Source organism: Hipposideros armiger, unplaced genomic scaffold (assembly GCF_001890085.2).
Source record: "Hipposideros armiger isolate ML-2016 unplaced genomic scaffold, ASM189008v1 scaffold_104, whole genome shotgun sequence".
Taxonomy (NCBI): Eukaryota; Metazoa; Chordata; class Mammalia; order Chiroptera; family Hipposideridae; genus Hipposideros; species Hipposideros armiger.
The window spans coordinates 872,697-898,417 of NW_017731454.1; the positions used below are offsets into that span (position 1 = coordinate 872,697).

Genomic DNA, 25,721 nt, shown 5'->3' on the forward strand with positions numbered 1-25,721 from the left:
ACCAGGGTTCCCTTTTCCCCACAGCCTCGCCAGCATTTGTTGTTTGTTGATTTATTGATGATAGCCATTCTGACCGGGGTGAGGTGGTATCTCATTGTAGTTTTAATTTGCATTTCCCTAATGCTAAGTGATGTTGAACATTTTTTCATATGCCTGTTGGCCATCTGTATGTTGAGGAGGAAATTCTTAAATGGTATTTACCAAGGAGAACAAATAGATCACAATGTTGATTAAGGCATTCTAAGCATTTCAGAAATGCTCGATAATAAATCTAGAAAAGTCATATTTACTGGCCAAAACAAAGGAAAGGTTCTGTCCTATTGAGATACGTTGATGCTTGGGAAACTCATTCACTCATTTGGCAAACATTTGAGTATATTTTTAGCTTGTTTATTTCACTGATATATTTCCAGTGTTTAATCTAGGGCCTGGCCCATATTAGGCACTTGGTACATATTTGTTGACAGAATGAATGCATGCCTTTCATTAGGTAGTCAGGGAAATCTTCTCTGGGGAATGTATATTTGAAATAAGACCAGAATGTCCAAAACAAGCCAGCCATGTGGCGATCTGTAAGAACAGCATGCCAGGAAGAGGGAACAGCAGAGGCAAAGGCTACAAGAGACAAGATTTGAACTCTTCAGTGAAGAGGGAGAAGTCTGGCCAGTGAGGCATAGGGAGATGGAGAAAGACTCTCCTGGAGGTAAGGACCAGGGCATGCAGGATCTTCTTTTTCTAATAAGGAGTTTGAATTTTATTGTAAATGTGATGGGAAGGCTGTCGGGGGGTTTAAAACTAGGGAGTATAAGATGCTAGCTGGTTCTAAAATATTGCTCTGGGTGTTTTATGGAGAAAGGATAGTAGAAGGTGAAACAAGTAGGGTCTTCCCTTGTTTTCAGGTGGAGAAGATGGTGACATGGCTTAAGGTGTAGGAATAAGGGAGTGAGAAATTGAATGATTTACTGTATACAAACATGGATGTAAAGCAGTCAGGATGTGCTGATGGATGATGTGGAATTGAAAACTTTATTTACAGCTATAGGAGATCAGACTTTTTAGATTTTAGAATGTACTTTCTTTTTAGGTTTTCCAATGTAAAAGGCCAAGAAAAACCAACAAACTCACACTTAGAGATTACCACTTTTGGTCTACTATTACCTTGAATCTTCTGGAGATTTCTGTCTCACATTATATGTAGTAGTGAAATAGCCTTACCTCTTCGAGATAAAGCCAGTATGTGGAGCCATCGAATAGTACATACTGGAGACTTTTACTGAGCCTGAGAATCTTATGCAATAAATTAGCACGAATGGTTATGACATCTACTGGGACAATACTTTTCATTTTTCTTTTCAAGAATAATTAATTACCAAAATATTTTTCTTGGGGTTATTTTAATTTTCTGTAGAGTGATTGACCTTAAATTGGGTGCATGCTCGTGAGTGCATGTCCATGAGTGAATGTATACATTTTGGGATTTGTTTCCAGAGTTTTCACAGAAATTTACCTAGTTATTTCAAAGTTTTTGAGGTTGGCTGATGTTTCTCTTTACTTATTGCAGAGGGTAGGTATCATTCTTTAACTATTTGCTTTAAATTCCCCTGAAAATTGGGCAGTAAGGGTGAGAGCAGTAGTACAGTGGGGCATTGACGTCCATCCTCTTCTTCAGCCGTATGTTCAGGGACCGTGCTCTTCTTTTGAATTGTATCAAACACTGTTCCGACGAGGTCTGTGCATAATGCGCCAGTTTGTCATTCATTAATCAAAACCATTTTTAATGGGAACATGTATGCATATTTCTGGGTTTTAGAATTTCATCTGTTGAAACGTGAACAAAAGACGGAAGCTGCAGCTTTCCACCACCCAGGAAATGTCAGCAATGGAAGGGTGAAGAAAGTTGGCTCTTCCATGTCCACCCTGGAAAGCTAACTTTTCAAGAGGTTGACATGGAGTGACCCTGCATTCCAAGCATGCTTGGCACCACCTTCTGGACTGTACACCAGTCAAACCCCCAAGATACTAACCTTCTGGAATTCTAACTGAGGATATAATTTCTCACTTTTCAGTTTGTCATTATTTAGGGAAGTGATAGTCAACCATTTCTTGGCCAGTAGTCCTGCAGCTACCGTTCGTTGTCATCTTGGGTTTCCTTGTCATCTTACAGCTTTACTTCTGTGGTCTGTTGATGTTGTTCAAGGAGGTTCTCTGTGTAACAGGATATGACAAAAATGACATTTCTGATTTTATTTACCTTGGCTTTTATTCTTACTGTCTAGGGCTGCTTTAGCATGTATGACTTTGTATATGAACACATGCAGCCACCAGTTTTTTATTCTTCTTTGTCTGGAATATAAATTGAATTACCTTTCCAAAATAGTTAGTGGTTCCCTGTCCTTCTGTCCTTCTGCATTCAGAAGTCAGCTGCTCTTGTAGAGCCTGTTACAGCATCATCTAGTTTAATATTAAGTATACAGAGAGGCAGAATAGTGTTCTGAGTAAGAGCACAAACCCTAGAAAAGGGCCTAGGTTAGAATCATACTTTCTACCACCTTCTAACTATGTGACCATGAGCAAGAAACTGTGCCTCAATTTCTTTATCTGTAACATGAGTATATTAATATGACTTATCTTAAGCCTTATTATAAGGATTGAATGAGTGAATATATGTTAGAAGAGTACGTGGCTGGTGGTACCCACTCAATATGTGTTTACTATTGTTAATATTAGTTGAAGCTTACAGCAACCTTATCAAAATACCAGGGCACTTGCTGTCATCATTTTACTAAAAAAAAAAAATGAACCTAAAGCAATCTACATATTCAGTGCAATCCCTATCAAAATTCCAATGGCATTTTCACAGAACTAGGACAAATAAATCCTCAAATTTGTAAGGAACTACAAAATACCCCAAATAGCCAAAGCAACCCTGAGAAAACAGAACAAAGCCAGAGTCATCACACTCCCAAATTTCAAACTATACTACAGAGCTATAGTAATCAAAACAATATAGTATTGACAGAAAAACAGATATACAGACCAATGGAATGGAATTTAGAGTCCAGAAAAAATCACACATATATGGGCAACTAACTTACATAAAGAACCCAAGAATATATAATGGAGTCTCTTCAATAAATGGTGTTGGGAAAACTGGACAGCCATATGCAAGAGAATGAAACTGGACCCTATCTTACACCGTACACAAAAAATAAATGAAAAATGGACTAAAGACTTGAATGGATGACCTGAAACAATAAAATACTTAGAAGAAACCATAGACACTAAGCTTCTGGACATTGGTCTCAGAGGTGTTTTTGTGAATTTGACTCCAAAGGCAAGGAAAGCAAAAGCAAAAATAAACAAATGGGACTATATCAAACTAAAAAGCTTCTGTGTGGCAAAGGAAGCTGTCGACAAAATAAAAGGCAACAAACCAAATGGGAGAACATATTTGCAAATGATATTTCTGATAAAGTGTTCATATCCAAAATATATATGAATAAGAACTCATACAGCTCAATAACAAATAGCAAATAATCCAATTAAAAAATGGGCAGAAGATCTGAATAGAAATTTTTCTAAGGAAGACATACAGATGGCCAACAGACATATGAAAAAATGGTCATTTATTAGGGAAATGCAAATCAAAACCACAATGAGATAATCAATCACCTCACACCTATTAAAACTACAATTATAAAAAAGACAAGGAATAACAAGTATTGGAAAAGATGCGGAGAAAAGAGAACACATGTACACTGTTGGTGGGATTGTAAATTGGTGCAACCATGATGGAAAACGGTATAGAGGTTCCTTAATAAATTAGGAATAGAAATACCATATGATCCATCAATTCCTCTTCTGGGTATTTAAATAATATGAAAACACTAATTCATAAAGATATATGTACTCCAATGCTCATTACAGCATTATTTACAGTAGCCAAGATATGGAAACAACATAAGTGTCATTGATGGATGAATGGATAAAGACACACACACACACACACACACACAATGGAATACTACTCAGCCATAAAAAGATGAATATTGCCATTTGTGACAACGTGGCTGGATCTTAAAGTTAATATGCTAAGTGAAATAAATCAGATGGAAAAGGACAAAAAAACATATGATGTCATTCATATATGGAATATAAAACCAAATAAGTAACAAATGAACTAACAAAACAAAACAAAGTCATAGATACCACAGACTGGTGGTTACCAGAGGAGAAGAGGGTGGGGGGGAGGATGAATTGGGTAAAAGTGGTCAAATATATGGTGATGGAAGGGAACCAGACTTCTTGTGGTGAGCGATAGAGTATACAGATATCGAATTATAATGTTGTACACCCGAAATTTATATTAACCAATGTTGTTAGCCAATGTTACCTCAATACATTTTTTAAAAAATAATAGTAAAAATAAATAAAAAGGAAATGATCTTAAAGGATATGATTTGGCTTGCTTGCTTGTGACAGAGGCAATTCCATAAGTCCAGTATTTTCAACTTTAGTCAAATTCTTTTCCCATTCTCTAGCATTCCTGTTGTAGTTCCTTCTCAGTAAACTAACCATTTCATTGGCCTGAGATAACTACAGTCGAGACGCAGAACTAAAACATAGTGTTCTAGGATTTTGAATGAAATCACTTTCTTTAAAGAGTCCTAAGTAATAAAATGTGAGTGAATAACTCCATGCAGATATGAGCTAGCTATAGAGAGGGAGTAGGGGACAGAGCAAGTAGTGTCAAGGAAAGAAGAGGCAGAAAATAGAAATACTTTGAGGAAAAGTCAAGCATGTTGGGAGGGTTAGAGTGTGAACTGGGTGAGTAAGAAGGTGGTCTTTGATGTGTAGTTTGAAGCACCTGCTATTCAGGGCCTACCAATATATAAGAAACAAATGTTGAGTAATGCAACAAGAAATGTTCTGACCCATAGCATTTTACGTGACCAATTTTCATTTTATTTTAGTTACAGAACATGTGTGTCAGAGGAGAAAGATGAGACAAAGATACTGACACTTTCATATGAAATGGGTAGACCTAGTGATTTGATGAAATGTTTGTTCAGTTTTTCCTCAGCTTTAACTGACACCTAAGGATAGGTGTCATTTATATTTATTTTTCAAACTACACATGTGCTTCAGAAGCTAATGCCTTTAAAAACATACCACCAAGACACTCTCAAGTTTTCCACCATTATAGTTCTTGCCTAGAAACCTAAGTATCATCCTGAATTTTAGTTATTTCCGAGATGATTGCTTTAAGTTTCTCTCTTGCAATATAAAAAAATGAAGTTGCCTTTTCTTTTCTTCCTGCCTAGATACACAGTACTGTTTGACAGTTCATCACTTTACGAGTCATGGAAGAAGTACATCAATCACCAAAAAGTGTGCCTCAAGAAGTGAATGTCATTTTGTTGGCTGCCACCACAGCCGAGATTCTGAACATACAGTAAGGAGGGAGGGAGGGAAGGAGGGAGAGAGAGAGAGAGAAAGAGAGAGAGAGAGAGAGAGAGAGAGAGAGAGAGAGAGAGAGATTACTGTCCTAAGGTTTGTTGCTAGTGATAGTTATATGGGGAGGCAAGAAGGATAAGTAGTAACTTGAACATGTTTATACTTTGAGGAGAGATTCCTTTACAGTGATGCAGTAGAGACCAAAGAGAAGCTGACGACTTTCTGTTCTTCAACAAAATGTTACTAAAAACAAATGATAGTTCCCAGACTCCAGAGCTGGATCCTAGATCTTGGTCTTTGGGCAAATTGTCTGAAGTCAGCTCTGGAAGCCCAAGAGCAAACCATCCATGAGAAAATGACAAATACTACAGAGCCCGGCTCACCTATTTAGTCTGTGGCCAGAAATCACTGCACAGGGGAGCTGGAAGGTGGAAAGAGGAAAATGGTGGCACCTTTTACTAAGAAAACTTTGTGTCATGCACTACCTCTGCTTAAATGAGGAAGGAAGGGGTTGAAAGATTGACCTCAGTTTAAGGAACTATAGATACATTTTAGGTCAATGGATTGCTTTAATTTTCTCATTCTACTATTCTAAATGAGCATTTTACTTTTATATGCCTGGAATCATGAGACATTTGAAAAAAATTACTTGAAAGTATGTTAATTTCATCAGATTTTAGAATTTGATTTAGTCTATATGTATAGAAAATCGTTCTGACACCAGAGGCGTTTAGCTCTAGCTACCCAGGAGAGCCTCCTGGGGAGCTTTTATAAGGTGTGCTGCTGGTGGTGGAGGGCATTCCAGACTAATTGAAACAACTTCAGGGTGAGGTCCTGGGCATCAGGATTCCCCAAGGAGTTCCCCAAGGAGATTCTGATGTGCAGCCTGGGTTGCAATCCACTGATAAAGACACCTTAGAGTCACTGCCCTTATCTTACCTAGCCATCCTGGAAACCCCTGTGAATGGCTAAGATTATCAGGTTGAGGCATTGTACCCGATATTATGACAGGAGATGGCTTCCCCTGAAAACACCTTGTGCTGTGAGGGAGCAAATATTTTTCACCATGCAGCGGCTATAATTAACAAGCCATTGCTGCTGTATGATAGGAATCAGTGGTTAGAGAGTCATTATTATCTCCTAACAAATAGTACTGAGAAAGAAAAGCAATGATCTAATCCAAAACTTTCTTACCTTTCATTTTTGTTTCAGTATTTTTCCTTACAAGTCTTTAGAAGATTTGTTGACTCAATCTAACAGTCTCATTTATATATCCTTTCCCTTCTTTCCCTTGCTCATGCTTGGGTTTATGCACATAAATCACAGTTAAAATGAAAAGACTCTCCTGATGGTCCTTACTTTCAGGTCGGGGGGTCAGGTGGGAAGAACGAATCATAGACTGGATAACCAACTCTAATTCTGTATGGTCTCAGATAGAGCTCAAGAAAACTTTCTTTTTTCTTCATTTTCCCCTTCCATCTTCCTATTATTCACTCTCTCCTTCCCCCTCCTCTTCTGTTTGTAACAGGAATGTAGGTCTTGCTGTGAAGGAATGATCTGCAATGTGGAGTTACCTACCAACCACACTAACGCAGTCTTCGCCGTCATGCACGCGCAGAGAACGTCCGGCAGCGCTGTCCCCACACTCTACCTGCCAGTGCTTGCCTGGGTCTTCATGCCTCTGTTGATATGATGCCACCATTCCTAGGAGAGGCAGAGACCAGCCTTCTGAAGCACAAGCAAAAAACTGTGTAAACAGTGAACTTTTGAGTGAAGACCAGTCTTGCACTTGGCAAAGAGTACACAAGCAGAAGGTAGTTGTTTGCTAAAAATGCTCCTGCATGAGGCCACGGAATTGTGGAAGGGGATTTGGCTGCCACTGAGGGCATTACCTGGCTTCCAGGCTTCCTGGTCAGATAGGCTGCATTTTTTAGCTTCTGCAAGGAAGAGCCTGCCAGTGTCGACAATGGGCAGGTGTCGTAGCTTATACTGTCCCCGCCTGATTGGCCTTGAACTGAAAGGAATCGCTGACTCCTTGCGAGGCTGCTGGGCCAGAACCTCTCATTTCTGTGAGTAGCTCAGAGCATCTCTATGACATCTAACCCTTCCCCTGATGAGAAAGCAATTTCCCTAACAACGACATAGTCAATGACAAAGGCAAGTGTAAGAGAAAAACTTCCAGTTGAACAAATATGGAACCCATTTGTGAATTGTGTGTGCGTGGGGGGGAATAAAGCTTTTAAATTATACAGTGTAAAATGCGTGCTTGTTTGTTTCTTGACTGACATGAAGACCTCAGAGGAAAGACATTTACCAGCGTCATAAAGGAGGTCACTGAAGTTATGTTTCCATGCACCATGGGTGAGATTTTCTGGGCTTAAAATATAAAATTTTATGCCAAAGTAACTTAGTTTTTTCTTTTGGGGGAAGGAAACTTCTTAGGATGCTAAAGGCAAAATTAGGGAATGGAGAAGTTCAGGAAACCTCCCTGATCAAGGAAGATGATGCCTTATCATATGATGTACTCTCAATAGTAGCCGATTAAGGTCAGAGAAACTGGCAAGAGGTCCCTCCCCCCATATAGTCAACTCCTCTCTGAATGTCAGGGCCACCAAGGGAACCTTTTTAAAAACGTTCTAAGACATTTGGTCCCCTCTTTCCTTCTCTTTCCCTTTTATAACATAGCCTCAGAATTTCTAATGAGCAACTTCTTTATGTTTCTAAAATCCTGATTTCCTGTCTTTACACTTTGGGGTGATCTTTAAACACTGCCTTTGTATGTATATTGATGAGTTCATGGAGTCTTTGTTTTTTTTGTTTTATTTATTTTTTTTTAATTGAGCATCCACCATTAGGACACTGAGTGCCTCATAGAATCCATTAATGATGTTCTCCTTGCCAAGTGCACTCACCTGTGATGGAGGTTGGCAAATTATGGCCCATGGGCCAAATATGTTTCCCTCTTCTTAGTCTGTTAGACTTCTGTAACAAATACACTGTTGATTGGGTGGCTTAAAAAAAACCCATAATCCTCACAGTTCTGAGTGCTGGGAAACCCAAGATCAAGGTGCTGGCAGATTGGTGTCTGGTTAGGGCCCTCGTCCTGGTTTGCAGAATATCATCTATTTGTATGCTCACAGGGCCGAGTAGAGAGAAGGCTCCCTCCCCTTCATTCCCTTATAAAGGCACTAATCTCATTCATGAGGGCTCTACCTTCATGACCTAATTATCTCCCAAAGGCCCCACCTCCATATACCATCACATTAGGAATTTAGGCTTTCAACATATGAATGGTGGGGGTTGGGACACAAATATTCAGTTGATAGCAACCACCTATTTTTGTGAATAAAGTTTTATTGGAAGATAGCCATGTCTATTCATTTATATATTGTCTGTGACTGCTTTCATACTATAACAGCAAGGATGAGTACGTGAAGCAGAGAGTGTATGGCCTACAAAGTCTAAAAGATTTCCGATCTTGTCCTTTGCAGTAAAAGTGCCGATCCCTAACTTACAAAATGGTAAAACTGCCTCAGGAGAAAGCTGCTTGCTTTGCGGGGATCATGGTGCTAATGGTGGTTGCTCAACCTGTGCAATGGTTTGCCAGATCTTTTTTCTTCTGCATCAGTGAATTTTTCTTCCCTGGTTTGTTCTTTCCACTCATTCGATTCAGCCTCTTAGTAGTATGTGCTGTTGTCAGGAACTAGATGATGTGTTTGTTTCTTCTCATCTTTGATGCATTGGGAGAGTCTCAGTTTAAGGCTTTTTAGCTTCCAATAAAACAGGGAAGGGACAGACATCATTATCTCCCTGTCTCTGGCTGAACCTGGACTCACCTGGAAGCATCAGTTTCGAAGCCTGATGTAGATTAACCGCCTTTCAGTCAGCACCTTGAAGTATTTGAGTTTTCATAGCCATGCTTATTTGAGATTAATTATATATGGCTTCACGTGGAACATTTTAATAGTATCTTTGGTGTCTTTTTATTCCTCAGGGTTTCTTTTGACTGCGTAATTGACGAACTGTCTGGTAAAAAACCATTAGCATGCAGTATTTTTTTTTTCTTTTCTGATTTTGTTTCTGCTGTCTAGATTAATGAATTTTCCTGTGTGTGTGTGTGTGTGTGTGTGTGTGTGTGTGTGTTCTTTTGTGAGGAAAAATCTTCATTTTTTCTTCTTCACCCCACACATCATGTTTGCATGCGTTTCACTCCTCACTATCACTCCCTTCAGTATTTAAAGTCAGGCTGTGCCAAGCAAAAGAGGGAGCAAACAGAGGAAACAAACTCCTGGCGCAGACAGCCTAGTGAGTGGGGGTGCCAGATTTCCCAATAAAAATATGGGATGCCCAATTAAATCTGAATTTCAGAGAAACATCAAATAATTTTTAGTATAAGCTCTTCATGTACTCATAAGTCTGGTTCATCTAAGACAATGGCTTTAGATCCTTGTAATAAATCAGAACCTTCTGGGTTACTTCACAACAGTAAAATTCCCAGGGCATCCTGGAGCTGTTGACTCAGTAGATTTGGGATGAAGTTCAAGCCTAACCCCAGTAATTGAATATTAAATTAAAAAATAAAAGCACTCCCATGATTGTGATGATTGGTCAGGTGTGTTATCCTTGATGTGAGAGGATTATTCCTTCCTCAAAGCCGAGTCCCTGGCCATATAATAGAAATGCTAATGAATAATAAACATGTGCACGAGTAACCTGGGTTAGAGGCAGTGGCTCTCAAAAGTGTGGTCCCCAGGCCACTAGCATTAGCATCACTTAGAAACTTGTTAGAAATGCAGGCTCTTGTTAGAAATTTCAGCCATTTGTATCAGAATCTCTGTGGGTTCAATCTGGATATTACTAAGGCCTCCAAGTGTTTCTGATGGACAAGCTCCAGAACTACTAGACCAGAGACCGGCTTCCCAAATGTCTTCAGTAAATGGGTTCCTGGTGGCTGCATGAGAACCACTCAGGGAGCTTGTAAAAGAGAAAAACAAAAAGAAAAGTGGACTCCAGAAAGTTAGATGCATTATGTCTGGATTACATCAGAATATCTGAAGTTTTAACAAACTCTTCAATTGATTTGGATACATAGGCACGTTGGGAGCCACTAAACTAGAGAATAAGAGATGGGGGCACTGTTGGTGACCAGAAGGCCCAGACGGCAACACCTGATCTTTGAGCTCTAACATGAACGCCCTGTGCATTATAAGTGGACTGTATGTAGTATCTCCAATGTAATTTAAAAACTAGAATACAAAAGTAAATCCAATCATTAGAATCTATTACATGGATATTTTTTTGCCCATTGCATCGGGACATGGCCAAGTATCCCAGACAGACTAATTTAATTTGCCCTGAGTGAGCAAGAAAATGAAATTACTTTTTGTCAAAATGTCCAATGAGAATTAGGGTAGTGGGGGTCAGGAGAGGAGGGGGAATGTGTAGGTTTGTTGGTATAAAAGAGACACGGGGATTAGCTATGAATATCAGGAGGGTCTGAGGGAATGGCCTGTCAAAGGTCCATTTTGAATAGATCTGCATTCTAGAATAAACTTTGAATTCCCATCCATCAGTCATTTTCTGAAAAAGAAAAAAAAATGGTAATGAACACATTTTTTCCCCCCAGCTGTCTAAACTCCCCAAACCCAACTCCGAGTGAAGTTAGCAGTCAGAAGTCACAGGCATTGTTTTCCATACAGTCTGCATTCTGTCATGTTAGTCACTGTGTAAAATGTATTTCGCAAGAAGGGGGAAGGAGGTGGGTCAGTTTCTCTGTCTCCCTGGGAAGGAATTTACAGAGCTCTGCAAAGCGTGAAATGAGCAATGTGAACAGGCATGGACTTGGGAGGTGAGGTGAGGTGTGGAATCAGGAAAATATATTTTACATTTGTGAAATTGCTAACTCTTATGCAAAATTTTTGTGACATGTAGATTGCCATCTTATAAAACTTTGCCTTCTCCTTTGGATCTTGGACATTCTGTTTTTCACCTAGTTCTTTGTCATTGACTCTGTGATTTGTGGAGGGTTCCATCATGAAGCTGGATATGTCTGGGTACAAATTATGCCGGAAGACAAAGGCTAGTAGTGGATGCACAAAGGTGAAAGTTGTAGAAACTGGAAAACAAATAGCTGTCGTAAGTTGAGTCTGCTTTTAGGTATGGCTCTACTACTGTGCATCTGTAATAGTCCAGCATCTTTTTATCACACTTCCCACTTTTCCCTTCACCTTCATAATTCTGTCTCTTTCCCAGCCTCCTGCCTGCCACACCCCCCCGAACATCCCCCCACCCCCTGCCCCCAAGCCATTGCCTTGGTGTCTATTTCATCAGACTTTGAGGCTAGAACTTGAGCTGTTGTTGGAGTAATTGAAAATTTGAGAAAACCATGCTTGAGGCTGTAAAAAATATATATAGGGCTTTCGCTTAATCTCAGGCATTCTCTTTAGCCTGTCTGGGAATCTGCATTTTTAACATGTGTTTACGATACTGGTGATTCTGATACTGGTAGTCTTAGGGCATCATTTTAGAAACTAATGCAGGGCCTTAGCATAAAGCCATAGATGCATAAACAGAGCATCGCAGCATTCCTAAACTTCCACACATGCACTTTTTTGGTCCATGAAAATTGGTCCCAGGAACAGGGCTGGAAGCACCTGGAGGACACTGTGGCTTGGCAGAGCTGCCATGTTGGTAACAGTCCCAGGAGGCCTGGGATGTGGGAATTATGGGAATCCTGGGGGCTCTTCCAGGCAGGCAAGATGTCCATCAGCTGGACTCTGTGTGAGTCATGGCTGAGCGAGTCAGTAAGGAGCAAAGCAAAGGGCAAGTTGAGCCCTTCCACAGGGGCTGAACAGAGACTAAGAACCAGAGCCAATGCAATATTGCCCAAAAGAGGTTAAGGAACATGGACAAACAGCTCCTGGAGACAGATTCTGTTAAGGTTGTTGAGGGTCCCCAGGGAGGGCACCTTTTATAGAGTATGGTATCCATCAGAATGACTTCAACTGCAAATGATAGACAGCCCCAGACAATTGGCATAAGTAAATTTATTAGCTTACATAACTGGAGTCCAGAGGGAGAATAGGTTCTAGTGGTTTCAGCTCCATTTTCTTTTTTTCTTAATTAAAATTTATTGGGGTGACAATGGTTAGTAAAATTATAATACATAGGTTTCAAGTATACAATTCTGTAATACATCATCTATATATCACATTGTGTGCTCAACACCCAGAGTCAGTTCTCTTTCCATCGCCACATATTTGAACCATTTTCTACTATTCTTTTGACTCACACCTCCGCATGCCCTCTGGTAAGGAGATGGCCACAGCTGGTCCACACAGCCCACCCAGTGTCCAGGGGAATCGATGGAGGGATACTACTGGACACTCACTTGGAAGAGATGAAGGTCTTCACCCAGGCTCCCAGCAAATCACAAGCAAGATGTGGTCACCCTCGGCTTAGTACAGCTGAAGGGAGCTCAGTGTCCCCTGAGGCATTGTGAGGTGCATGGCAGCAGGTTGCTCTCTGAACAAAATAAGAATTAAAAAGAAAGAAGGAAGAAATGCATGTGGGTGGGCAGCGAGAAATGTCTGCTTCAGTTTCCCTGGGTCTGAGACTGTGTTGGGAGGCAGTTGTTAAGGTAGCTGAGAAAATGCTCTCGTGTTAGAGGTAAGTGAGCCGAGCCCTCTGGAGCTGTACGGACTTGCCCTAACCACACAGCTGGCTAGAAGCAGACCCAGCCAGGGAAGCTCCTCTGCCTCCTGCAATTCTCACCATGCTCTCTTCTGATTAATGTACATTGTAAATCCACAAGGCGTGGAGAGGGTATGCAGCATTTCTCGAACTATTCCATGAAAGAAGCTTTTGTTCCTCAAGCATGGGGATTCCATAGAGCACACTTTGTTTAGCCAACACCACTTTGCAAATGTAGAGGAATATGAGGGGGAAAGCTAGAGAAACACAGGGATGGGGAAGATACTGACTCCTGAAATCAGTGGTATTTCCTAGGTACTTGATGAATGCATGCTGCATACATGAAACTTGAACCCTTCAGAAAGACTCACCGCTCCAAAATCTTGGGCTGTTTCCATTATTCATAGGTGAGCAGGGGCAGAAAATTGAGAAACTGTCCTAAAAAGAGGGCAGCTTCAAACACTTTCCTTTTTGTTATTGTTGTTGTTATATTGGGTTGTTGGAAAAGTCACGATGTAGTTTTTCTATGTTTTTCGTTGCAAAAATGCATCATGACTTTTGTGATAACCCAATATATTTGTTGACCTATTCAGTGTCCTGAACTGATTTTAATCCCACTCCTGGCATTTTCTTCTAGATCTGAAGAGCCCGTCACTCCTAAGGACTCAACTATAAACCAGTCAAGAAGTGTTTTCTGAGAATGTTTTCTTGCTGTTTCCTCTCTTTCCATATGCCCTCTGAAGAATAATCTGAAATAGTCAGTCATTTGTTACTTCTAAATATTTTTAGATTTATTGTGAAATCGATCTTGAGTCAGAGATGGATCCTGACTATTAAGCATTTATCCTCATTTTAACTGATAAATTTAGGTTGGAATTCATTAATGGACTAAAGATGCCTTTCTGTCAGAGATGTGGACAGAATCTCAAGGAAAGTCCTATAGCTCATCCAACAAAGGCAAATGAAGATATAACTAAGTTGGAAAGTAAAGGAACAGCACAGCATTTTGCCCATCTTAAGTAAACCCACATTTCTTTCAGTGGATATTTTCTTGTAACTAATCAGAAATCCCAATGTCTAACATGGATTTTGGAAGGTATTTTCTCAGCAGTATTCAGGTTCTGGCTCTTTTATACCTACCAGGCCTTGAAAATTCTGGAATTTCAAGAGACACAAGAGAAAGATATTGGTCATAGTTGCAACAATGCCCCATCTTTAACTACCTGGGGGCAGGGAGCAATTATTTGACGATATAATAGATTAGTGAAATAATTCTACATGACATCTGTATTTTTCTTTTTAATACAATGTTTCAAAGTGAAAAGTGAGTTTAATTAAGTAGAAAGATAACCCATGATTAAATAAGATAATGAAGCACATATTGCAAACAAAGGAACATGGTAAAAGCTTAGAGTTTATGGTTAGGGAGAAAACAGTTTGAGGCAAAACTTGGATTATTAAAAGAAAAACAAGAACGCTAGATCTTGTCTACCTTTTGAGCAAGGTAAGGGGCAAAGCTAAATCTTTCCCATTTCAGTATTAACTGCTCTGGAAATGCAATTACCTGAAGGGATTTGAAGTCCCTTGTCAGTTGTGGATAAGTGTTTGTGCTAAGATGTAAGGACAGCACCGAGGAATGTGGGGTGCAGCTTTCAGGGCACACGTGCAGAATCCTAATAACTATTTAATTCTTTTACTCAGAGAAGCCTGCAGTCCCTGGAGGGGATGCGTAATGTGAGATTTGCACAGACAAGTAGGAAAGGCACATGAGTGGAGGGGCTTCTCAGTGTTTGCTCTCTTGGCATCTCTGCTGGGTCCTGCAGTACTACCTTAAAGCCAGGGGTCAAGCCTGGCCTAACAGGTCATCCTTGGGAAGCTCTGACCATTACAGCTCTGGTCTGACAGTTTAGCTTCATAAGCAGCCAGAGTTTGAATGACATATGTCCTCACATCCTAAACACGCTCAGGACGAGGTTATCGAATGAGCATGGCTTTTACTCCTGTGGTTCTCTTAGATGGAGGGTGGGTGAATAACATGGTGCGGTCAGTAGGTGTGAGGGTGAATTATTTATAAGATGGAAGTAGGAAATGGCTTTGCAATCTCATATATTATCCTGCTTGAAAATCTGATTCTTCTCACCCCCTGTTTTGCTCCATGTAACTAAACTCCTGCCTGATTTTTATAATAAATGTCTAAGCCTGAAATTGTTGCCAACTTTTTTTTTTTTTTATCTGAGCCATCCTGCTACCTGTTGGCAGCTCAGCGGCTGCTCAGCTCGGGCTGGACTCGAACCGCTGTTGCTCAGAGCTCAAACTCTTGAGCGAGCTCTTAACCAACTGAGCCACTCGACCAGCCCTTGTTGCCAACTTTTGATGTATTTAACTTTGTAGGGAACAGGTAGAAACCAACCTCTGGCAGAATCCTTAATAAAAATGAGCAGTCAAGAAGAAAGGAAGAATATAGAGAAATAAGTCTAACAGTTCTCAAAGTGTAACTTAGCCCTTGAAGAACTGAATGTGTCCTGGGCATGTGACAAAATAGATAAGATTATCAATTTAAAAACACAACAACAAAAAAACGGCACAGGGGGTCCTTAACTCCCTGCCCCCACTACCTCTCACTACGCCCACCGTTGATTCCTGTAACACAGCCAATGATAGGTGTTTATTTCAACAGGTATTTATTGTTGTAATGAGCAATACCTGTTGAAATGAACCATGAAATACTTTTCACAATGTCCTAAATCTCCCCAGCATTTGCTGTCCCATTCGTGCCTGTGATTTATCCCCCATCCACCTCCTAGGCCTTGCAGATGAACCAAGGAATGACTCTTAAGTATTGGTAGTTCGCAAGTGCTGCAAACAGATAAGAATGTATGTTATCTCTAGCTTATTGTAAGGCAATCAATTATATTTTATGTGCTACCCTTTATATTGTCTGTGGCTTTGAAGTCATTAAGAGGCCCCTTCTGCACCTATCACACTGGCTTTGTTGTATTGACAAAAAGAGGGATGCTCATTTCGTTTTCATTAACTCGTCAGATGTCCTCAAACTTCAAATGCCTCATTTATGAAACCAATCTCAAGTATATGCTTTATATTATGTAATGTACAGGCCTTCCATTTTATGCATTATTGGGCTAATTTTAGGCCAATAAGCAAGTTAATTTATACAAGCTATTAATACCAATTATTAATGCTTTTCATTTTGTTGGCTTCAGCAATCTCTGCATGACACATACTGCAACAAAATGGAAATTGATTTCACCAAGTTTGGCAACACTGCAGTGTTTCATAACCTTTGCAACCATGCTTATTTGAAAGGCTGGGTTTAATTATCCTTTTTTTTTTTTTGCCTGCATCTCAAGATGCTGATGGTAACAGTTCTATTGCACTTGACAGTTCAAAGTAAATTCATCTCGAGTGTTCCTACACTGCCCTTGATGCTTGTCACATGAGGAGACTTTAATATGCCCACCAGAAAAGCACTAGCCTAGCTTCTCTAGGTCTTAGTTCTTACACATGGAGAAAAATAAGCGAGTCTCTCAGCTACGAGGAAGTGTTGGAAGCAGGCCTCTGTGCAAAGCAGAGCCTCGTTTGGTCAGTTCTTTCTGAGACTGGAACTCAGAAAGAGTTCTGGGATTCAAGACCCTTGAAAGCAGGGTCTTGGATCTTCTCTCTATAATGCCTTGAATGTGAATTTCCAATTACATCTCTTTTTGGTGTCTTCTCATTTTATCCCTCTTCCGGAGAGCTGGCACCCTGGCCACTCTGTGGTGTAGCTTCCGCTTACTCACGTTGGAATCCTTTGTGACTCTTGCTCTCTGGGCCTTGTCCCTTTTCTGCCTCACAGCTTTTCTGCATTTGCTCCTACTGTACAATCTCAGTTGCTGAGCACTTTCTTGCTTTGGAAGTCATTTCCACACCAGGCCCCCGTCCAGCTTAGAGGTTAGTTACCCCTGGTCCAGAGAAGTGTGTGTCTAATAGTGGGGAGGGGGAGCATGGCTCACAGGTGAGGGACATGGCTGCCTGATACTCCCCTCTGCAAGGCAGCCGGGTCCAGCAGCCTCCCTTATACATGGTGATGGGTGGGCTAGGTGCTATCATTGGTCAGGACACACCTTTGAGGGTCTTTTTAAAAAGCTAAATATGACAATATTACCTTTGTCAAAAAAGGGATACCTTTTTCTCTTGGTCCCTTGTCTTTCTTCTACATCCCAACCTTCCCCCATGTCAAATTTGTTCCATCAGCATTTAATAAGACCCTAAATTGTCAGTTATTACATATTCAGTGGCTTAAAATTTGAAAAATAAGTGGTATGGGAAACATTCTGTATTGCAGTGAGGGCTGTGTTTATAGAAGGACAAAATCCACAGAGACACAAGGAAGGTGACAGAGGTGACAGCCCAGAATGCTTCTTTTTCCTTTGGTCCTGGTCCTTTTATTAGTCACTCTTCGTTTTCGAATCAACACCCAGTCATGCGGCAGAGCAAGAGGCTGCAAGTCCAGGGTGACTCTGGCTGGTGCAGGGAGTTAGGACGTGTGAGATTTATATGCACATACAGAGCATTTAATTAAATCTCACGGAGGTGAAGTCCATCTTGAACAGATCTGAACTGTAGCTCACTGCATGTTTGCTGTTGTGATAATTGATGTAGCATTCATCAGTCTCTCCAAGAATCCATACTACATTAGGGCACAGATGTGGTTCCACTTTGGGGGACTTATAATCTAAATATCTTAATGCCGCATTTCTAATTTCCTGCTGTCTTGCTAGCAGGCCTGTTTAACAGAACAGAGGCCAGCCTGATAAGATGTGCTTTAAGAAAGAATGTTAAAGTAAGGAATAAACAAGAATGCTTTCTTTGGTCAATGTGCAATTAGGCCTTTTGGTTTTTATCTTGAATTTTTAGATGGTGGGGTTCCATTTCTTTATTATATTCAAGTAGGATTTAGGTTTCCTGGGGAAATTTTCTGAGAAATGTGTGACACTACAAGATAACCAGATTTTTTTTTTTTAAAGCAAGCCATAGGAATAAAGGTGTTTGGTAAAATTATAGAAATAATGAAAACAAAAACCTGATTTAAATGTAAATTCTTACCTCTGCCTAATGCTGTGGTTTATGCTTCAGTAAAGTTTGAGGGCAAGGTCCTGAGGAACAGCCTGGATTCTACACTAGAAGCCACGTTTGAACCAGGAACAACCGCTGCAGCGCTTCTCATTTCAGGGGGCGTGGTCTCTTCCTACCCCCACCGTGACATTACAAGGCCTCCGCGTCACTAAACATTGCGCATGCCCACCTGGTCCTCTTCCCTGGTTCTGGGGGCCCTCCTCCCCCTTGGAATGGATGAGGGTCCTCCCTGTCCTTTGGGTTTGCCAATGAGTATGGGAGGGGTTGGCAGGTCAAGTGGAGGTTTCACATAATTCTAGTTTTCTGGATCATTTGATTTATTTAAGTACCTACAATGCCAAGGCCCCTGGGCATTCATCCAACCAACTGCTTATGTTTCCATAAATAATGTCAGCTCTGGGACTCATCTGAATTAGGCCAAAGGCTTGCTAAAGAGTCGTCGCTCCTGCCCTCTGAAGGTCAAGAGATTTGGATTATCAGTGTATAAGAGCTTTTCCAAAAAAGCACTCTAAGATCAGAATTTCAGAAACATAGCCTCTCACTCAATATTCAAATCTCGGTGCATTTCAGTCATCTATATGTGGATTTTGTTTTGCTTGGTGTAGCGAAGGGGGCTCTAGAAATGAATGTGGGGAATTAGAATTTAATACCCATTGATTAACCCTAACAGATTAGCATTAAAAAGGCAAAGTCCAGCAAGCTGATGTCCAAATGGAAGTAAAGAATTCATAGATGGATGAATTATGTATTTAAATGCCAAGGTCAAGGAGAAATTCAACTAGATGTTTGGAAATTCAAATTCTTTAATATTTGCTCCTGAACCCTAATGATTAATATAAACACATCATACTAGTTAAAATAACAAATCATTAACCTTGGTCCTTGCTGTGAACCAGCACATTGATCAATAAATGATATTCGTTCTTTCCTGCCAAATAGTTGGAAGATAAGTGTCCAGACAATACTTGCAATGGATACTTAAGAGAGGGAACGGTCGCTTCTAGCTGGCCTGCTACAGAGGGATTCTTTTGGGTCCTATGATGCCCACATCACCATGCAGAACAAATAGATGTCACCAAGACATTCAGGTAATGCTCAGCACACCACTCTGAGGAGGCTTGGGGACTAACAAGGAAAGAGTGATTCTAGTTATTTCTAAAAACTCCCCCAAAGTGCTGTTTTCTGTAGGAACTGGGTGTCTAAATCCTTCTGCTCTATTTCCCCCCTACAATACACACTCCCTTCTGCTTTCTTACTGCTTGGTCCTCTGAACACCACTCAGTACTGAGAGGTCAGGGTGTGGCCTCCCCGACATTAATCCTCTCCCTTAACCCTCCTTACTGCCAAGTTTGAACAAAACTTCCTGGAAGGTTAGGTGATCTTGGAGAGGAAGTACAACACCAAATTACTGACCACAGATAATCAGAATGGCTACACAGGGTCTGTCTATAGGGCCCTGACCCAGCCCTGGCCTGCCTCCCAGCTCATCACCACTATCCATTCCCTACCTTGCCTACACCTGTGCCTGCCCCAGAAGCTGCCTCCTCTCAGGATGCCTGCACAGGAATATCTACTTCAATCAAGAGACCCCACCCCCAACTCTAATGGTACATCACGGTCTGCTGACCTCAAAAAGAAGTCTGAAGACCAAAAAACCATGAATATACTGATGTTGGTCCATTCTTCAACCTATTCCAGATGTAGTTAATTTGGGGGAGTAGTAGAAAGAGACAGGGAAATGCAAACATTAGGAGAGGAGGAAGGGATAGACATTATGTTAGGAGCTATTTAGTGTCTTTCAAGACTGAGTCTCAGATATGCCTCCACTCTGACAGCAGCTAGTCAATTAGGAGAGCAGGTATTACCTGCTAGACTGTACAGTGTGTTGCACTCTCTGTAAGTGTCTTTGACCAGCCTGGATGGTCTTTGCTGAATGTGTTCTGTGGAATGAAAAGGCACTTGGTCTCAGCTGCGTGCTGTCCCTTCATGGCATGCGTGGTATGGGTATTGCCTTATGTAGCACTGAGAGAAGCTATGTGTGTGTATGGAGGCTAAGCCCTCAGTGATCTCCTGGTAGGCCTAGGCTGTGAGGTCATCTTTCTTCTCATTGTGCTGAAAGCCAAGTGGATGTCTCTTTTAGAAGTAGGGACCACTTTGCTTTGGCTACGATAGTTGTCACCGGTTTCCTTTACCCAATACAACGAGAATGTTGCTTATAAGAAGGAAACTGTGACAGCTGAAATGGACATTTTCAGGCACCTCATTCATGTATTCAGTAAATATTTAAGAATCTGAAAATTATTGGGATATGGAAGGTGCCAGAAAGACAAACACCTTCCCTTTCCCCAAAGAGCTGAATCTTGTGGAGAGCTAGATGTGCAAAGAGATTAAATAGATATGTCCCTCTTTACAGTTTATACTTGTTTTCCCAAAAGCAGACCCTGAAAAAAGAATTTGAATGCAAGTCATTGTCTCTCTCTCCCCCCACCCACCACTCTCTCTCCCTCTCTCACTCTTTTCCTCTCTCCCTCCCTCCCACCCTCCCTCCCAGAGCTAGTCCCAGGAAACACTATGATGGAGTGGGGAAACAGGACAGGAAAGGAGCAAAGCCACTAAGGGGAACATGGGTGGTTACCGCTATGGGCAACTGGGGCTTAATCCCCCTGGAACCTTGTAAGACACCACGTGGGTCACACCTCAGAGCTGTCTCCTGAGGAGTGAGGATGCTGAGGCGTTTATCCACCAGTTCCTGGATGTGAACATTGCCCTTCTGGGCTGCTTTGCCCACTGACTGAACATAACATGTTCCAGCTCCTTCCAGAGAGAGCTGCCCGAAGCTTTGTTTTGCACAGGAAGTGTCTGTGTGTGACGTCTGAGTTGGCCAGGGCCTATGCAGAGGGCAGTGACAGCTTCAGCTCAGGGCATAGAACAGCAACTCATTACTTTTAATATTCACATTAAATGTCGTGGAGCCTCATTCCATCTATCACAAGTAATCTCATTCTTCTCTCCCTCGTGCTGTCCTTCCTGGGATTTCTCTAAGAACTCTAGGATCTAGGCCTAATTTGATAATCTGTTGACAGAAATGCAGAAAACCTGCTCAGTCCAATAGCCCTCTTAATTTTGGGGTAGTTGTTGCTACCTTTATGCTGTTGAAACACTGATGATCAGCGCCTACCTGCCCCGCCCTGTCCCAGGCCAGCCATTGCCAGAACCTGCAGTGCAGTGAGGTGGTGACATGACGTCACTGTTGTTCAAATACCTGGTAGCTGAGCGTGAGATGTGCCCACAAAAGAAGAGAGCTTTGGTGACCTAGGGCCACTGATGCTATCAGTGGTCCTGGGTGAGAGATGAAAAGTCTTTATCTTCAATTGTTTTGCTCATTTAAAGTCATTACAAACCTCCTCAGAACTGGGCTGCCAAAGTCACCAGGTCTTTTGGGTTTTAAGTATAGCAACCTCCCCTTATCTGAGGTTTTGTATTCTGTGGTTTCAATTACCCTTGGTCAACCACGGTCCAAAAATATTAAATGGAAAACTCCAGAAATAAACAATTCATATGTTTAAAATTCCATGCTGTTCTGAGTATCCTGATGCACTCTCTCACCCTCCTGCTCCATCCCGCCTGGGACAGGAATCATCCCTTTGTCCAGCGTGTCCATGCTGTATATGCTCCCTGCCCCTTAGTCACTTAGTAGCATTCTTGGTGATCAGATTGGTTATGGGAGAGAGAGAGAGAGAGAGAGAGAGAGAGAGAGAGAGAGAGAGAGAGAGAGAGAGAATATTTATATAACTTTTATTACAGTGTATTGTTATAGTTTTTCTATTTTATTAATTATTATTGTTAATTTCTTACCATGCCTAATTTATAAATTGAACTTCATTATAGGTATGCATGTATAGGGAAAAACATAGTATGTGTGTGGTTCGGTTCTATCCGAGGTTTCAGGCACCCACTGGAGGCCTTTAATGTACTCCCTGCAGATCAGGGAGGGCTACTGCACACACATTCCCCCATGCATTTCTTTGGTGCTCCAGCAGGTACATGGGTCTGAGGAGCTTCTAGTCTTGGTTCCATACTACATCTAGAATGAGCTTTTCTCCTCCCACCTCTGTATCGTAGCCCTTGAGATCAGATGTGATCTTTTGCTTTCAGTCTGAAGCCTGACATTCTTTTTCCGCCCTAGGGTGAATGACATTATTTTAAAGCCAAACCACCATCTTCTCACAGGGCTCTGGACCTGCCAGAGATGCACTAAAGAAGAGGTAGGCTTAAGCAAACACCTACCCAAGACTAATTTTTGCTAATCCTTCTGTGTGAATGGTTTTCCCTTTATCCAACAAAGCTCTGAGACTATGTGAGAGCCAGGAAGTTAAGGGTGAGGATGAGGATGTGGTGGTAAATAAAGAGAGAGACACATGAATTGAGATAACCCTTTTGGAGACTAAATAAAGAGAAAGTTGGATGGAAAGCTGGAAAGACAGACAGAAGGAAAGGCAGAGACACAGAAGAGAGAGAAGAAAGAGGAAGCATGTTCCCTTCTGCTATAAATCTTTACTGTAATAAATAAAACAGAACTCACAAATGTGAAAATATCTTAATGTCCACAGTAAGATACGTAAATCAGGGCAAGGCGCTCTGGCTACAGAAGACGATGCAGAGAAACGCTCGTACATACAGAGGCACGTGGTCGGTCGGGCACAGGAAATGTATTAGCATTGCTACTGTTTGGGTCATCTGGCTGTATCATTTTTGGAGGCAAAATCTGGATGTTGTTCTTTAAGATTTCTGCTCCTGTGATTTATATATATCAAATATATTGCCTAGTCAGAACATTTTTTTTTAAAGTGGGTGTTTATAGGCCAAGTTTCTCCTTCTCCTTGAACTGACATTACAATTTATCCCTTCTTGTTTTCTATTGAAGTAACTAGAAAGGCTGTTGGTACTTGCAACCATACCAAATAGCAGCGATGAGGAGAGGATGGTACCAGAAACTCCCAATGGTGCAGCCAGTGCCAAACGAGATATCCCTGTTAGATTTGTCACCCTACAGTGATTCTCAACAATACGCGAAAATCGCTATGCTCAGTGTGGTATCGTTAGAGGCTGGTATGGGCTGAATGTTGGTGCCCTGTCTCCAAAAATCCATATGTTGAAATCTCAACCCCTAATGTGATGGTATTAGGAGCTGGGACCTCTGGGAGATGATGAAGTCATGAGGGTGGAGTCCTCAGAAATGGGATTAGTACCTTTATAAAAAGGACCCCAGAGAGCTCTCCCACCCTCTTTCTGCCATGTGAAGATACAAGAAGTTGGCAGTCTGCAACCTGTAAGAGGGCCATCACCAGTGCTTGACCAACCCAGCACCCTGATCTCAGGCCTCCAGTCCCCAGACTGTAAGAAATAATTTTCGATTGTTTATAAGCCACCCAGTCTATGGCATTTTGTTATAGCAGCCCGAATTAATGAAGGCAGAGACAAACTATGGAATGCCTTCATGTTTCTATGAATGCTGCAAGAACTTTTACAACCTTATGAGTTAGTGAACTCCTTAGCACATTTTGGTGAGACAGTAAATTGTCTTTATTTTCTTTGTCCTGGAAGCATCGAAACTCTTTTTCAGGGCAGTGCTATTCAAAACTTAGTTTTAAGAGTGAGTCTGATCGTTTTTCTTATGCATGGCATTATTTTAACTTCTATGTTTCATGGGAGATGAAACTACTATTCAGATGGAGAAGATGAACTATTATTCTATCATAGATCCTGGATTCAAGAGGTTATAGTTTTAATTTCCTCACCAGAGTACATTAGTTGTCTTTTTTACCTGCCTACATCCATTTACTCAACAAATCCTTTTTGAGTACCTGCTATATGTCAGACACTGAGGGCATAAACAAGGTTTTATTGGTCTGTGTAAAAACAGGTCCTACCCTAAAGAGCAATGGAAGAATAAAAAACTAGATATCAAAATACAAATTGTCAAAAAAAGTACATGGCAGGGGCACCTATTGTATTATAAATGTGACTGGTTTCATTCACCTTCAGAGGGTCCTTTTGGGCAAATGTATATGAGATGATCATCTTACTATGTTACTTTTGTGTAACGAAGCGATTTTTCTTTAAAACCATGCTGTAGTTGCCTTGTTTAGCTTGCAAGCATGAAGGAAGCTGGGTTGCTTGCTCAAGGAGCTGTGCTGGACATATTGAGTTCAAATTCTAACATATATACTCCTCTTCAATATTACTTTATTGGGTCCGAAATGTGAAGAGTACAGAAAGTTTCTTTAGACTACATTTGTAAACCCCATTTGGATGTGATAATCCCACTGCACAAGAGCCTCTGGGTATATGCTGCTGCTTTGTTCCTGAACAAACTCAGATGCATGCTGATTGATAAAAATAGTTCTAAGGTTAATTTGTCCTTTAAATTGAAAAAAAAAATTCTTCATCTGTACATTTGTTAAAGTTACCATGTTGACCTGGTTTAGGGATACTTAGGGGAACTTCAAAGCTAGATGTATGACATGAGGTGTTTTGTTTTGTTTTTTTAAATCTTTTGACCAATTAGATATTGCTATTGAGATACATTTTATCATTAGCATCCCTGAGCCTATGTCAGAGACCTTCAGAAGAATTGTTCATCATTTTCACAAATCATTTTGCTGCCAGAATGCTTCTGAACTGGAAAGAGCTGAATACTCAGGCCTATAACTCTAGAAGTAAGTTCTCACGCTCTGAGGGACCTTCAAAACTTGTTCCATCATGTTTTATTCCTGTTTATTTTGTTTTTTTCCAAAAGTCTCACTTGCTTTCCCAAGTATCCATGATCACCTGAACTCTTTTCTACATACTGCTTGGTACATCTCCTAATTTCTCTCCTCCCTCCAAAGTCCTTCCTCTGTAACTAGTTTACCTTTTGGCTCATAGAATGTCTCATCTCCCCAAGCCCATTATCCATTTGACACCCTAGCATCTCAGTTCCTGGACCTCCTCAACCACAAACTCCTCTCATTTTCATAGCCTAAATGTTTCTTTGTTAGAAACTGTACCAAATTTATAGTCTCAATTTTAAACATCCCATCCTTTGACCACTCCCAACTTACACAAGGCTTGCAGGTTCCTCTATCCTTACTGCCACCGGTCTTCAAGCTCATCAGGGATCTTAACACTTTGTCACAAGTAGTCAGTTCCTTTGTGTCTTCACTTTGCTCTCTGTGTACCTTTTACAATAGTTTATCCCTATACTGAGTATCAAGTGCACTCCAGCCCTGTGCCACTCTCTACCTCTGTCACACCTGTCTGGCCAAACTTCCAATTATCTCCATGCATATATCCCAATATTGTGACAAAATAATAAAAACAATCTCCACATAACAAACCCTGCTAAGAAACTTTCCTACTTTTGAAGACAACAATTCATTACCATCTGTCTCCTTAAG

General features: G+C 41.0%; 1 protein-coding gene across 2 annotated transcripts in view; it reads left to right on the plus strand.

Moving 5' to 3' along the window:
- Window positions 1–7,716, plus strand: part of LYPD6B (LY6/PLAUR domain containing 6B) — a 118,341-nt gene extending 110,625 nt beyond the window's left edge. For both annotated transcript variants that reach the window (XM_019646512.1, XM_019646511.1), the window contains exons 4-5: window positions 5,325–5,455; window positions 6,986–7,716. In XM_019646512.1, the coding sequence (XP_019502057.1) occupies window positions 5,325–5,455; window positions 6,986–7,150 (296 nt within the window). In that variant the 3' untranslated portion in view covers window positions 7,151–7,716. The remainder of the gene's footprint in view (window positions 1–5,324; window positions 5,456–6,985) is intronic.
- Window positions 7,717–25,721: the final 18,005 nt, after the last annotated feature.